Raw genomic sequence first — 14,831 nt, forward strand, 5'->3', positions numbered from 1 at the left:
GTCAGGAAAGCCATATTCAATTAACCAATTTTATCTTTGAACCTAGCAATTATACATTCTAGAAATAGCCATCAAATGGCTAATTTACTATTGCTACTTAGGTTATCCTAGCAAGACTAAGAATCATTAACATTCATGATAAAGCATGAAAGTCAACCTCAATAATCATGCTTGGGAATTTAAACCGATTCAAAGAAAAACATAATTCATAATTGCAAGCATCAATTGAAAACAAAAAACTCATGAAATTGATATCAAATCCTTGATCCAAGAACTAGATAGAAAATTACATCATTGATTCATGGACAAACTCATGAGATACAATCCAATCTGTGCTCACAATCCAAAATAAAACTAAAAACTAACCTAAAGATACTGAAAACATCAAAGAGAAAGAAGAAAACTCGACCTCTCCCTCGGCCTCCATTGAATTTCGGCATCAAAGTTGACCTAAAATCGAAGAGAAAAATTTATAGAATTCAATGGCAATATTGCATGCTGTAATTCGAAAACTTCTGAACTTGTGAGCAAGCTTTCAAACGTCTGATCTACTCTCTCTCTCATAAATCTTCTCATGAGTAATGGGCATTTGACAGGTGTTGCAAAATGGAGAAATTGTGCAAGTCGGAGGATTTGACGAACTTCTGAAACAAAATTTTGGATTTGAAGTTTTAGTTGGAACACATAGTCAATCTCTTGAGTCAGTTCTCTCTGTTGAAAACTCAAGTAGAATATCTCACGCTCCAAATTCTGAAAATGAATCAAATAGAGATTCTATAATAAATGCAGATCCTCAGAACTCTCAAATAGACCATAATAGTTTTATTGTGCAAAGAGCCAAAGAGATGGGAAAAATAATGCGATAAAGTTAGGTTGGTGTGCATTCTCAGTGATTCAGTTGCTAGAGACTAATCTTTGTATTTATAAGTTTACCTAGACGATTTGGCTCGAAAGTGAATTGAAATAACACCTCAATTGCTTTTGATGAACAAGAAGAATTGTCGAGTTCAACTCGCCCGAAAAGCTACTAGAAAGAGATGATTCCTTCTTCGCCAATCTAATCAAGGAATACACAGTGAGATCATAATGTTTCAATAGCTTAACAAATCAAAACCATTGATCGATTCTATCACATCAAATTGGTCTCCCATTGAAAACTAAGAATCTATTGTAGTTGTAACTTGTACCAATCATGTTTGTTTAACATGTAAACTGCTTTTAACTATCTTACTCAACGAAATTACGATTCAAAGTTAGTTTTGAGAGTTGATTATTTTAATAGCATATCGATAATCTTAGAAAGTGCTGAGATGATCAAATCTTGCAAGTCTTCAGTTGTGTAGTTTAACATTATGTTCTTTTTTTTTCCTCTTCAAAGCTTAGAATTGATTCAATCGGTCATATACAAACTTGTATTGTTAGGTTCATTTAGAGGAACAAGTTTATAATGAAAATTTATTGATTATGTATGGTGGTTGTCTTCTTCATACTTATTATAATTAAGGATGAAAATATTCACCGATATTTCAATATATCCGTAAATCGAAGGGTTCTTCGATACTGATATTAAATATCTATGGATATTTTCAACATCTTCTATAAATGTTCATATAATATTAAAAAAAATTGCCATCTATTTAGTCCAATATGAATAGGAATACTATTAACAATATCTATAACTTAATTTGAGAGTAAAACAACTTAATTTTTAATCTAAACAAATTTTATAAATTTCGTAATATCTATCGAGATCGATATTTTATCGATATATCAGTAAAATTGAAATCTCATTTCAATGCTTGATTATAATAAAGTTATATTAGGCATGGGTAATATAGAAATAGATTATTGTTTATTGGAGGCAACCAAAAGTTTTTAGGTGGGAGGGAAGTTTTTTTTTTTTTTTTTCAAAAAGCCCAATAATTGAATCCCAAGCATGAAGTTTCTACATTTATTATTATATTTATATGGGTTGGCATGCATTATAACCCTATGAAATCAGCATTGTTCTTTGAAATTATGTCATATTAGAGATGTCACTAAAGCTTAATTTATTGGGTCTAAAACTAAATCATCAATTCAAACTTATCACTAAATAAATCCTCAAACCAGACCTAATTCGTTATTATTTTAAAAGTTGATAGATCAATTTGATTTTTGCAATTCTTTTTTTAAAAATAAGAAAGGAGTTGGGATGATATTAAAAGTAACATAGTTTTTCTTTTCTTTTCTTTTTTTTTAAAAATAAGAAAGGAGTTGGGATGATATTAAAAGTAACATAGTTTTTCTTTTCTTTTCTTTTCTTTTCTTTTTTTAAGCTATCTCTACTTTTTATTTTTCTATTATTTTTATTATTTATCATTATTTGTTAAAGGTGTTTGACTATTGTCTCACACTCACTTAATACAAACAAGAAGCTTCAAGGCAAAGGGCACTTAAAAGTGCACAAATTTAGAAGGAACCAAGCAACTTCCTTTATTTACATTTTTTTAATAAAAAAAAAATACATTTTAAAATAAAGTAAGAAATTATTTTAAAAATTTCCTCCTTTATTTCTCATACCACTATCTCTATTTATACTTTAAATCTCCACAAAAATGAAACCTCTATTTCCCTTTATCCCAAGATAGAAGGAGCCTCATAATCATGTTGGCTTCTCCCCTCACTCTTTCAAGTAAGTTTTTTCCTCTATTCTTTTTTTCTCAAAGAGGAAGAGGAAAAAACATTTAAAAAAAAACTCCAAAACTTTAATCACTAGTTAGTATCTCAATATTAACATCCTTTTATCTATAAACCCTCTTAAGTTAATAGTAATAAAATATCACATATTCGAAGAAAACGTATTCTACTCAAATTTGATAACTTTCATCTTAAATTTTATATTATGAATCAGACATCATTTAAAAATATGAATTAAACGGTAAATATATCCATATTTAAAATAATTTCAAGATATTTCTTCTTTAACTAAATTGATTTTAACCTTTTTTTTTTCCCAAAAAAAATCCAATTTCTTATCTCTTGATGAATATTACACATTTTATGTAAATGAAACTGTGTTATTTCACTTAAAATTTGTGAGGTTGATAGAAAAAAGTATTCATTTAATAGAGTGGTCCTAAAATAAAAATATATAATCAGTTTTTTTGTAATTCTTTTTTTATTTTCGCCAAAAGTACTTTCCGATGAAATTTTGTCCAATTTTTTTCTCTCAAACCACCGAAACTGTTTGATTATGAGTAACAGAGTTCAACCTTCCCGGATTCAAAGGAGATTGGCAATGGCAGCAGCTTCAATCACCATGTTTTGGCGAAAATTTGAGCATTGGAGTTCAATTAGGGTTCGCCGGAATCTTGTTCCTTCGGTTTGTTCAGAAATGTATCATTCAGATATTGGATTATTACGGAGGAAGAAAAACGATCGATCATGCACCGGAAAACATCTCGATTTCCCGGAATTTGAGTGTTTCTTACAAGGCTGGTGTAGCTTGCACCATATTCTTATGGGGGATCCACGTTTTGATGTTCTTGGCGCTGTTGAATGGGATGGGATCTCGTTGCCGTTCGGACATCTCAGCATTTTCCTCGGAGATTATGCAAGTGATCGCTTGGGGAGTTGCGGCGGTTGCGGTTTGTGGAGTCGTTCGTAACAAGTACATCAAGCACCCTTGGCTGCTTCGAGGATGGTGGATTTGCAGCTTCTTTTTATCGATCATTCGTGTGGCTCTCTCTTCAAATTTTGGAGATGGAAATCAAGTAAGAGTTCAGGATTATGCTCAACTAATTTGCTTTGTAACCTTGATTCTCCTGCTTGTGCTTTCGGTTTATGGGAAGACGGGCGTGGTTTTCGTTGTTCATAATGAATTGGCTGATCCTCTTCTCCATGGAAATTGCTCTGAGCATGAAGATAAGAGGGACTCTGCTTACGAGAGGGCAACTCTTCTGCAACGGATTACCTTCTCATGGATGAATCCCCTTTTTGCTTTGGGATACAAGAGGCCCCTCGAACATGGTGACATACCAGATGTTTGTAGAAATGACTCTGCCAAGGTTTTAGCACATTCCTTCACGGAGAAGCTAAACTCTGTAAGGGAGAAGAATGGGGACGCAGAACCATCAATCTACAAGGCAATCATTTTGTTTAGCAGAAAGAAAGCAGCTATTAACGCATGTTTGGCAGTGTTAAGTGCTGCAGCATCATATGTTGGACCATATCTTATTGATGACTTTGTAAATTTTCTTACTGAGAGGAAAGGGCGCAGTTTGTCAAGTGGATATCTTCTTGCACTCGCCTTTCTTACTGCGAAGGTAATTGAGACGACTGCTCAAAGGCAATGGATTTTCGAGGCTCGCCGACTAGGCATTCAACTCAGGGGTGCTTTAGTTTCTCACATATATAAAAAGGGTATGTGTCAATCGAGTCGATCTCGTCAAAGCCATACCAGCGGAGAGATCATGAACTATATTAGTGTTGATATTGGAAGGATGTCAGAATTTATCTGGTACTTAAACATGATATGGATGTTGCCAGTCCAAATTTCATTAGCTATCTATATATTACATACAAATCTGGGTTTGGGGTCATTGGGTGCAATGGCTGCGACTATACTTATCATGTCATGTAACATACCTTTGACCAAAATCCAGAAGTATTACCAAAAGAAGATCATGGAAGCTAAGGACAATAGGATGAAAGCCACTTCAGAAGTTCTTAAAAATATGAAGATACTCAAACTTCAAGCATGGGATCGTCAATATCTTGAAAAGATAGAAAACTTAAGAAAAGTGGAGCACGATTGGTTGTGGAAGTCGTCGAAATTAACAGCATTTTCATCATTTCTCTTTTGGGCATCACCTACCCTGATCTCTCTTGTAACATTTGGACTCTGTACCATGCTTGGTATAGAATTGACTGCTGGAAAAGTAATATCTGCATTGGCTACTTTCCAATTGCTACAAGACCCTATATTCAGTCTTCCGGACATACTATCTGCATTTACACAGGGCAAAGTCTCAGCAGATAGAGTCACTTCGTACCTCCAGGTAGATGAAATACAGCAGGATGCCATTATTTCTGTTTCTAAAGATCAAACAGAGTTTGATATCGAGATAGAAAATGGAATATTTAGTTGGGACCCAGAGTCCATCAACCCATCCCTTGATCAAATAAACTTGAAAGTGAAAAGGGGGATGAAGGTGGCAATTTGTGGGACTGTAGGATCGGGGAAGTCCAGTCTGCTTTCATGTATTCTTGGTGAAATGGAAAAACTTTCTGGGACAGTGAAGATAAGTGGTACAAAGGCTTATGTTCCTCAGTCTCCTTGGATACTGTCAGGAAATATCAAGGAGAATATTCTTTTTGGAAATGAGTATGAAGGTACCAAGTATAACAAAACTATTGATGCTTGTGCTTTGACCAAAGATTTGGAGTTGTTTCCATCCGGCGATTTGACTGAAATTGGAGAAAGAGGGATAAATATGAGCGGGGGACAGAAGCAGCGGATACAAATTGCTCGTGCTGTTTATCAGGATGCAGATATTTATCTCCTTGATGATCCTTTCAGTGCAGTTGATGCTCATACAGGAACCCAGCTTTTCAAGGTTAGTCTGGACATTAAATAATGGGTGAAATTTGAAAAAATTAGACATATATGTTGCCTACTAAACCATTTCTTGTATTTTCCTCAAGTGGATCGCTGTAATAGAAAGTTGTTGTTTTTAACATTTTGTAGGACTGTATGATGGGTGTGCTCAAAGAGAAAACTATAATTTATATAACTCACCAAGTTGAATTTTTACCGGCAGCAGACCTCATTCTGGTGAGCAAATTTTGTGGAAAGTCTTCTCTATGCTCTTAACTCTATTTATTGCCTAAATTATTTTAAAGTACTTGGCCATTCGTGTTGTGATTATATAAAGATTTTGAAATTAATGCATGTAAGTTGAGAACATCGCATGCTCAGGAGGGGATATATCTTCTCATTTAAATTTACCTTCATTAACCAATCTTATGAACTGATATTCGAACTCTATAATTTGGAACTTTTGGGCTTGGAGAGAGCTTTTGAACTTCTGAGACATATGAGACACTGTGTAACAGATGTGCCTGTTTGCAATTGGCATTTCACAGGTGATGCAAAATGGGAAAATTGTGGAGGTTGGAGGATTTGAAGAACTTATTAAACAAAATTTTGGATTTAAAGTTTTAGTTGGGGCACATAATCAAGCTCTTGAGTCAATCCTCTCTGTTGAAAACACAAGTAGAATATCTCGAGTTCCAAATCCTGAAAAGGAATTAAATGGTGATTCTATCACAAATGTAGATTCCCAGGACTCCCAAATAGAACAGAATAACTCCACACTGCAGACAACTGAAAAGGGAGGAAAACTATTGCAAGAGGAAGAGAGAAAAAAAGGAAGCGTTGGAATAGAAGTGTACTTGACTTACTTGACAAGCATAAGAGGAGGACTTTTTGTCCCAATCATAGTCTTGGCACACACATTGTTCCAAGCACTACAGATAGCTAGTAATTACTGGATGACGTGGGCTTGTCCAACTACAAACGAGACAGAACCAAAAGTTGGGATGAATGTCACACTGCTTGTATATTTTCTACTTGCTGTTGGAAGTTCACTAGGCTTGTTACTGCGATCAACATTATTAGCAGTAATAGGACTTCAAACTGCACAGAAGTTCTTCAGAGATATGTTATACAGTGTACTCCATGCACCAATGGCATTCTTTGACTCAACCCCAACCGGAAGAATTCTAAACCGGGTAATTAGAACTTTAAATTTTAACCTGAATGATGCTTGCAATCTAATTTCATTTGGCTTGAAAAAACACACTTCAAGACTTGTAACAGTTTGAGGAAATGTGACAAAGAAACCTGTTACAAGAATCTAAAATATTGTACTAAGTTGTTCTTGCCACATTCTATGGTTGGATCCCAAGACTGAAAAATCTCACTTATACTCTCTTTTGCCAGGCATCAGGTGATCAAAGTATTTTAGACTTAGACATGGCTGCAAAGCTAGGTTGGTGTCCTTTCTCAGTCATTCGGTTGCTAGGGACAATTGTAGTAATGTCTCAAGTAGCGTGGGAAGTATTCATCATTTTGATACCCGTTACTGCAGCCTGCATCTGGTACCAAGTAAGCAATGTCATTCTTTAAAACTAAAAATATACAAATTTGTGGTATGTATTGACTACTAAACAAGTAATTTTTTATTATGCTAGCATTATTACACACCCACAGCACGAGAAATTGGCCGGTTATCAGGGATTCACCAATCTCCAATCATGCACCACTTTGCAGAATCCCTAGCTGGAGCAGCAACTATTCGTGCCTTTAATAAGGAAGATCAGTTTTTCAATACTAACCTTTGTCTTATTGATGACTTCTCAAAAACATGGTTCCATAATAATTCAGTTATGGAGTGGCTTTCCTTCAGATTGAACGTGCTATCACATTTTGTTTTTGCCTTTTCATTGGCTTTGCTAGTGACTCTTCCGGAAGGAATTATAGACCCAAGTGAGTATCTCATATATTTGAAATGTAATGTGCTTCGTAATTCAAGTCGGAAAATTTGAGTTAAACCTGTGAATATTCTTATATAAATTAAAATTTTATTTTGCCTGAATTTTAAATGCATGATCTGATATAGACCAAGTTTTCATTGAATGCTAATTATCTGAAATAAAAGTTCATTTCTTTAACCCAAATTAACTATTATGGAACGAATAAAATATTCATAATGAATTGAATTCTTCTTCAGGTAATGCTGGCTTGGCAGTATCATACGGGATAAACTTAAATTGGTTACAGGCTTTAGTTATATGGAGTTTATGCAGTGCACAGAAAAAAATCATTTCAGTAGAAAGAATCCTTCAGTACTCGAAGATAAAAACTGAAGCACCTCTTGTTATTGAAGACAGCAGACCACCAAGCAATTGGCCACAGGAGGGAAGTATTACTTTCAAGAATTTACAGGTAAGCCTCCACACGAAATGTAAAATAAACAATAAAAGCTAGAATATGGTTAAAGAAGTTTGAGGTTGTGCAAGTCATTAGCAATTTTTTTTGTCATCCCAATGAAAGTTCAAGTTTGACCTGCTATACAATTCACTCTTGTCGGTACTCTGTTTTTCAGTTTCACACCATTGTGTTTAATGAGCTCGAACTTGTTGTAGATCCGTTATGCGAACCATCTCCCGGATATCTTAAAAGACATCACCTGCACTTTCCCAGGAAAGAAGAAAGTGGGTATTGTAGGAAGAACGGGCAGTGGGAAATCAACCCTCATACAGGCAATTTTTAGGATAGTTGAACCTAGAGGAGGAAGCATTATCATAGACAATGTTGACATTTGCAAGATTGGCCTCCATGACCTAAGATCAAGGCTTAGCATCATCCCTCAAGATCCCTCGTTGTTTGAAGGGACGGTTAGAGGAAATCTCGACCCACTACAACAGTACTCTGACCAAGAAACTTGGGAGGTAGTCTCTTTAGTTTTTTGCTACAAGGTTGAGATATAATTTTACTGAGAAGCTATGTGAGAATCACTTTTTCCCCTTTTCTTATCCATTTTCAGGCTTTAGATAAATGTCAATTGGGTGAATTGGTGCGCGGGAAGGAGATGAAGTTGAACTCTCCAGGTTTGTTTATCAATGTGGAATACAAAACTTTAAATCAGGTGCTTTCCTTCAGTTTTGCCTATATCATTGTTTGAAATTTAAATTCTACTGATAGTGGTTGAAAATGGAGAAAATTGGAGTGTTGGTCAACGACAACTATTTTGTCTTGGAAGGGCATTGCTCAAGAAAAGCAACATTCTGGTGCTTGACGAAGCCACGGCATCTATCGATTTGGGAACTGACAGCATCATACAAAGTATCATTAGGCAGGAATTCAAAGATCGAACAGTGGTCACTATAGCTCATAGAATCCACACAGTTATCGATAGCGATATTGTTTTGGTTCTCAGTGATGGTGAGTAGAAGTGCCTTTCTCCTGTGTATGATTCTTGTATTGATAACTTCCCTGAGGATTTGGCTACAAAGTTGTTGACAGAGAACCTATTGTTTTTTTCCATTAATAGGAAGGATTGTCGAGTTCGACTTGCCCAGAAAGTTACTAGAAAGAGATGATTCCTTCTTCTCCAAACTAGTGGAGGAGTACTCCTTGAGATCCGGCCTGAATAGTTTGGGAAATCAGGACCATTGATAGATTTGATTGTATCACACTGATGAAGCATTGAGAAATAAGAATCTACAGAATTGGCGCCGTTAGCATATAGTTTACTTCCAAGTATCTCTATCAACAAGATTGCAGCTCAAAGTTGGTTTGGAGAGATTATTATTATTATAGAATATCATATCGATAATTTGGAATCTTTTAAGATGATCAAATTAGGCATGTCAACGGATAGATTGGAGGACTGGATTTACGAACTGGTATCGATATTTGTAGTACAAAAACATTGTCCATGATTCTGGATACATGCTTAGATATTTACTTTTTATTTTGTAAGGTCGAAAGGGTTTTGTTTGTACGGACGGGATAGAATCATTGAATAAAGAATATTCTGTATAAAAAGATCATGTACTGGACTTTTTGTTTTTGTATATTGTTCCTCTTATTAAAAAAAATGGAAAATGAAAACCATTCTGTGAAATGTTTGTTTGAACTTAAAATTGTCCGTTTGTTGGTTGAAATTTAATGAATTTTAAGAGATTTTCATGTTGATCCAAAAGCAGTTGCAGTGTTGTAGAAAGGAAAAATTAATTAACAGTACCAAGTTTAATTGAAATTTTCCCTGGAAAAAAAATGATGAGGTAAATAGCACAAAATTGAGAAAGAAAGGGATAAAATAATTGGAATAAATTGCAAAAATCACCCGTTACAATTACAATAATATCCACAAACTTTCGAGCCTTCAAAATTAGACCCTTGAACTTATAATAAAAATGGTTGAAATTGCAACCACAATATAAGTTGAAGTTCAATTTTAACATTTATACAAGTTTGAGAGCTCAATTTCTATAATTAAAAATTTGAGGATATAATTACAACTATCATCATGCTTCAAGGGTGATTTTTGCCATTGCCCAAATAACTACAAAGGAAGATTGAAGATCATACCTACATTGAGAGTGATCCATTCTACTAAAGATGGTAAAAGTCATTTCATTTTAAAGTCCTTGGATTGTGATTCATTTTCTGTTAGGTCTCTATCTAAATCATTTTAAAAGCTCAAATGGCACAAAAACCTCCAATCACATCAAAATGAAAGGGAACCATATTTCTAATGAGCCACCTACAACAAAGAGAGAAAGTTGAAGAATAAAGATCTAAAACAAATTCTCTTTCCAAGGCCCTTCATCCCATAGTAGTTAATGGTGGAACATTATAGACCCTAACAATGAACAAGTATGCTACTTACGGTATTGAACTAAAGTTTAGGAAGGACAGACCTACAACACATCCTCTCACCATTTCTCATCCTGCATTTAGTGACCTATTATCTTTTCTTCCAACATCCGCAACCTCCACGCAATCCCACCGAGCTCTACAAAGTTTCTCCCTTGTACCCATCCATGATCCATATCCATAGCCATGATGAGAATCACCACAATCCAGAGCCTCAAAAACACCTCTTTATATTTAGAACTGAAAAGAAAAGGGAAATCAGATTCCTAAAACACCATTTGGGGTGCGGGTTTAAAGAAAAGAGGAACAAGTAGAAGAAAAAGATTACTGAGGATTGGAAGACCTAAATGATACCTTGATAGATTTTAGTAGTCTTGAGTACTACTTAAAATACAGAGAATAAAACACTAAGAGGCCTTTGGAGGCTCCTCAGGCAAATCATCTTCATCATGGTAGATGTTCTCGGCCATCTGCCAGATTTGTAGTATGTTATCTTCAGCTACACTAGCAACCACCCAATCCTCACACGGATTCCAAGAAAAGTCGGATATTTTACTGGTATGACCACCATGAATGAACAGCAACTCGGGCGGGCCATCTTCTGCATCCTCAGGTGTCTGCTCCTCATCAATTCTGCAGACGAAAACCCACAAAAGAACTCCCGTTACGTAAATGAGTATAGGAATCATATGAAGAGTCGCCCTGATTTCTTCAGGCATTGGAGAACTTTCAAAAAATATATCACGAGGTAAACACGATTTAGTTGATGGCTAGCTTATCACATAGTCAACCTTTTTTTTTTATCAGATATCACTCTTCCAACTTAAGCAGTCATTGCTAAAACAAAATAACTGTGACTACACTACAGTTTGTTGATAAAATACCTGCTAAGGTCCCAAACCATGAGTCTCCTACCAAGACAACAAGAAGCTAAGATCGTTTCATTCTTTGGATTCCAGCCAACCTGAAAAACTTCCTCCCTGTTGCACAAAAAAGAAGTATAGACGTTCAACAAGTGCCAACAGCTACAAACTAGGTTTTAAAGTGTGTCTAGACATCTAGCTGCACATCTGCTGTGTTTTTCCAGCACCTGGTAAGCAAAATCAGGATTGATGTGTGTGTCTAGACATCTAGCTGCACATGTGCTGTGTTTTTCCAGCACCTGGCAAGCAAAATCAGGATTGATGAACTTCATAACCTGAGGATGCTTACTTGTGACAGTCGAAGGTATGGAGTGCAGTGCTTATCTTACGTAGATCAAACAACTTAACCGTCTTATCAGTTGACCCTGTGGCTACAACCCACTCATTGAAGGGATTGAATGCTAAGCAATTAACCTGAGATGAAATTACACGGGAAACAATTTTATAAAAGCCAAAAGATCAGCATCTATTTCAGTACCATTTACCACAGTGAATAATGGCCAAGTGCCACATGATTTCAACCCAAAAAGGAAAAAACAAAAAACAAAAGACATCTAGTACTACAATAAACAAGTGGAAAAATCTGATTGCTGAAGAATGATCATTAAGATTCTCTCATAAGATTTTTCATCGCAAGTAACCATGAAAGGAGCAGTTCCTCACTTGCAAGGAACAAACCAGCATTCACAACCACTATTTTGCATGTATTTTCATTTAACTTCCAGTAGCACCTACCTCGCTTTGATGAGCAACTACAGATTGTACAGGCTTATTAGCTGAAGGAGTTCGTAAATCCCAGACGAGTAAGTATTGGTCATCACCTACTGAACCAAATAAGTATTCATGCCTAAGATGCCATGCAACGTCTTCCACAACACCTTCATGAACCTGTCATAGAGATCACATCAAACCATAAATAAAACCAAAATAGCACCACGCAATAGATACAACATTTTTCACGAGTTAGTTAGTTAGAGTTATTTATTACTTCGTTATCTACCATAATAATTTGCAGTCATCCAAATTATATATTTATATAATTATACAAATTCATTAGAAGTCCTTGTGTAATCCATTCCAAAATCATTAAGATCGAATTGTAAGGACTGTTTAAGAGGAGCTCACCTTAAAAATTTGCATAGCCTCAAGGGTTTTGTTCTTCGGAGTAGCATTAATGTCCCACAAACAAATCTGTGCATCATCAGAACCACTAAGTAAATGGCCCTGCTTGAACTTACTCCACGATAAACCATAACCTTCGGTATTGTGACCCCTCAATCTCAAATCGGGATTGCAGGTACCATCTAGAGGTGGTTTGGACGGGTGTTTACTATAGTCAAAAACAAAGACTTCGGCGCTGACAGTTTTTGTAGCAATAATAAATGGATTTTGAGGCATATAACGGGCTCTATTGACTTCCCCATCGTGATTTATTTGCTGGATTATTTGTACCTGAATTGAGAGAAGAATCAATATAAGTTTGCATCTCTACCCAAAAAAAAAAAAATCGTCAACCGATCTACTTTTAATCTACCAATTGCAGTGCCTAAAGAAAGAAAATGTTCCCTTTTACAAATCCCATTGCCTCAGACTTTTTCTTGTGAAAGCACTACAGGAACTAAAAACGAACTACTCCAGATGCAAATTCCGTCCGCCTCCAGATTAATTCTTGTAAGCAAGAAAATTCAAACTCAAAATTCAAGTTTACGCTCTTTCATGTCTAGGAGAACAAAGAAAAAGATCCAAATCCACAAACCTTGCCGTTCGCACACCCGAAGCCACCCGCATCAGCACGGTCGTCATCGTAATGTCGCGCATCGTTCTCCGAATCCTCAAGCGGAAGCTGAACCTGAGCGAGCATGAGGTAATTGGGTTCATTCTCGGAGGTATGGGTCCCCAAAATCATCTTCTGAACGGAGTAATCCTTGCCTGGAGGCTCCTCCCTGTCCGGCAACCACTCTACAGTAAGTGAAGGCCACTCTAGGGCATGAGTGATGACCAAATCGTAAAGAAACGGAGTATTCTTCTTCCAAATCTTGTACTCCTCGTTTATCAGCCTCTCCTCCATTTCTCCACGCATCTCTTCATCGTCCTTCCCCATTACCGCCGCCGATGAAGCAAAATTTGCAGAGTTTGAGGGTCGATTTTGTCGGTGAGAAGCAAATTTGAGGGCTCGGTTTGCCGGTGAAGTTCCCGCCAATATGTCTTCGAGGAGAGCTAGGGCTAAAATTAGAACCCCCTCCTCAATTCTTTCTAGTTACCTTTCTTCAGGACACTGCCGTTTTCAATGCATTTTTTATTTTAATATTACATTTTATTGCTAAGCATCTCCAATTTACTCCAAACTAATTATTCAAGGGACAACAACACACCACACCTTAATAAAGACCCTAAATTTCATCGCATTACTATTATTTTAAAAAATATCTAAATTATTATAAAATTGACGAACACAATGAGAATACGGATGTGTGTAATTTTAAAATCCATCAAATACCAATATTTATAAGCATGACAAGTAAAATGTGAACTTACATAGACACCAAACATGAATAATTATTATTTTAAAAAAATAATAATGTCTTGATCTAAATTTCATTTTTGTTCCGCATTACTATTATTTTAAAAAATAATCTAAATAACTTCTTAATCACACAAAAATTATGGTCCAATTACCTTTTATCTCTAATCTATAATTAGTTATATATTTTTTAAAAAGAACAATTTTTTCAAAACTCCCACTCATTCTCTCTTTATCCCTCTTCTCTCTATCTCTCGTTCACTCCACGTTCACAAAAATTTGATTTTTGGGATTTTCTACTTGAGTGATATATATTATATGTATAATGTGATGTAAATGAAATTTATGATATATACTGTGATTTATGTCGAACATAAGTCAATATGAGATTTATATATTGTGGTATATTTCATATATTAGTTTATATGGTAACTTATATCAAGTCAATCTCTAATTTATAAATGGTAATATATTTCATATATTGGTTAGAACATTTTCAAATACCTAACAAAATGTTATAAGATATGTTTTTAAAAAACCATGAATCCGTCAGAAAAACTAATAAGTTGATACATAAAATTAACGTAAATAAAAAATAAATAAAATTTTATAATAAAATTTCAACAAATAAATGCATTTTCTCTTTCCGATATATTATTAAGGTGCTTCGTAAATATGGAAATTTTCTCACAATGTCACATTTTCTCTTCAGCTGCCCACCACATTCAAGGGTATTCTTTTCGGAAAAATCCATTAATTCTTATATACGAAAATATCAAAAAGTATGGACATTTATGAAAATAAGTTTCAAAAAGAGATTAAATTTATAATAATCCCATTGTTTAATTAAAAATTAAGTCGATGTCTCTTTTTATTATTATTATTATTTTATTGAGTACAATTTGGATGAGGAATTTCAAACTACACCTCATGATTATTAATATACCCATATGTA

General features: G+C 35.1%; 2 protein-coding genes across 3 annotated transcripts; one reads left to right on the top strand and one right to left on the bottom strand.

Moving 5' to 3' along the window:
- Positions 1-2,586: 2,586 nt before the first annotated feature.
- On the top strand, positions 2,587-9,677 carry LOC120092661 (putative ABC transporter C family member 15). Of its 2 annotated transcripts, none has more exons than XR_016531207.1 (11): positions 2,587-2,674; positions 3,247-5,600; positions 5,732-5,818; positions 6,130-6,777; positions 6,989-7,153; positions 7,240-7,534; positions 7,779-7,993; positions 8,154-8,499; positions 8,595-8,658; positions 8,753-8,992; positions 9,102-9,677. XR_016531207.1 is itself a non-coding variant. In XM_039050811.2 (11 exons), the coding sequence occupies exons 1-11, from the start codon at positions 2,647-2,649 to the stop codon at positions 9,224-9,226; spliced, it is 4,527 nt and encodes a 1,508-aa protein (XP_038906739.2). In that variant the 5' UTR covers positions 2,598-2,646; the 3' UTR covers positions 9,227-9,677. The 2 variants fall into 2 exon arrangements, 1 of the variants encoding a protein (XP_038906739.2); XM_039050811.2 differs by having other exon boundaries at positions 2,598-2,674; positions 8,194-8,499.
- Positions 9,678-10,260: 583 nt separating this feature from the next.
- MSI1 (Transducin/WD40 repeat-like superfamily protein) lies at positions 10,261-13,710 on the bottom strand. The gene is made up of 7 exons (XM_039050828.2): positions 13,112-13,710; positions 12,481-12,807; positions 12,091-12,243; positions 11,645-11,769; positions 11,317-11,412; positions 10,787-11,065; positions 10,261-10,672 (listed from the first exon to the last, which is right to left on the bottom strand). Exons 1-6 carry the CDS (start codon positions 13,454-13,456, stop codon positions 10,840-10,842), a joined length of 1,272 nt encoding a protein of 423 aa, XP_038906756.1. The 5' UTR covers positions 13,457-13,710; the 3' UTR covers positions 10,261-10,672; positions 10,787-10,839.
- Between the last annotated feature and the right edge of the window lie 1,121 nt (positions 13,711-14,831).

The sequence above is a fragment of the Benincasa hispida genome, chromosome 1 (assembly GCF_027475165.1).
Source record: "Benincasa hispida cultivar pf3 chromosome 1, pf3_genome.v1.1, whole genome shotgun sequence".
Taxonomy (NCBI): domain Eukaryota; kingdom Viridiplantae; phylum Streptophyta; class Magnoliopsida; order Cucurbitales; family Cucurbitaceae; genus Benincasa; species Benincasa hispida.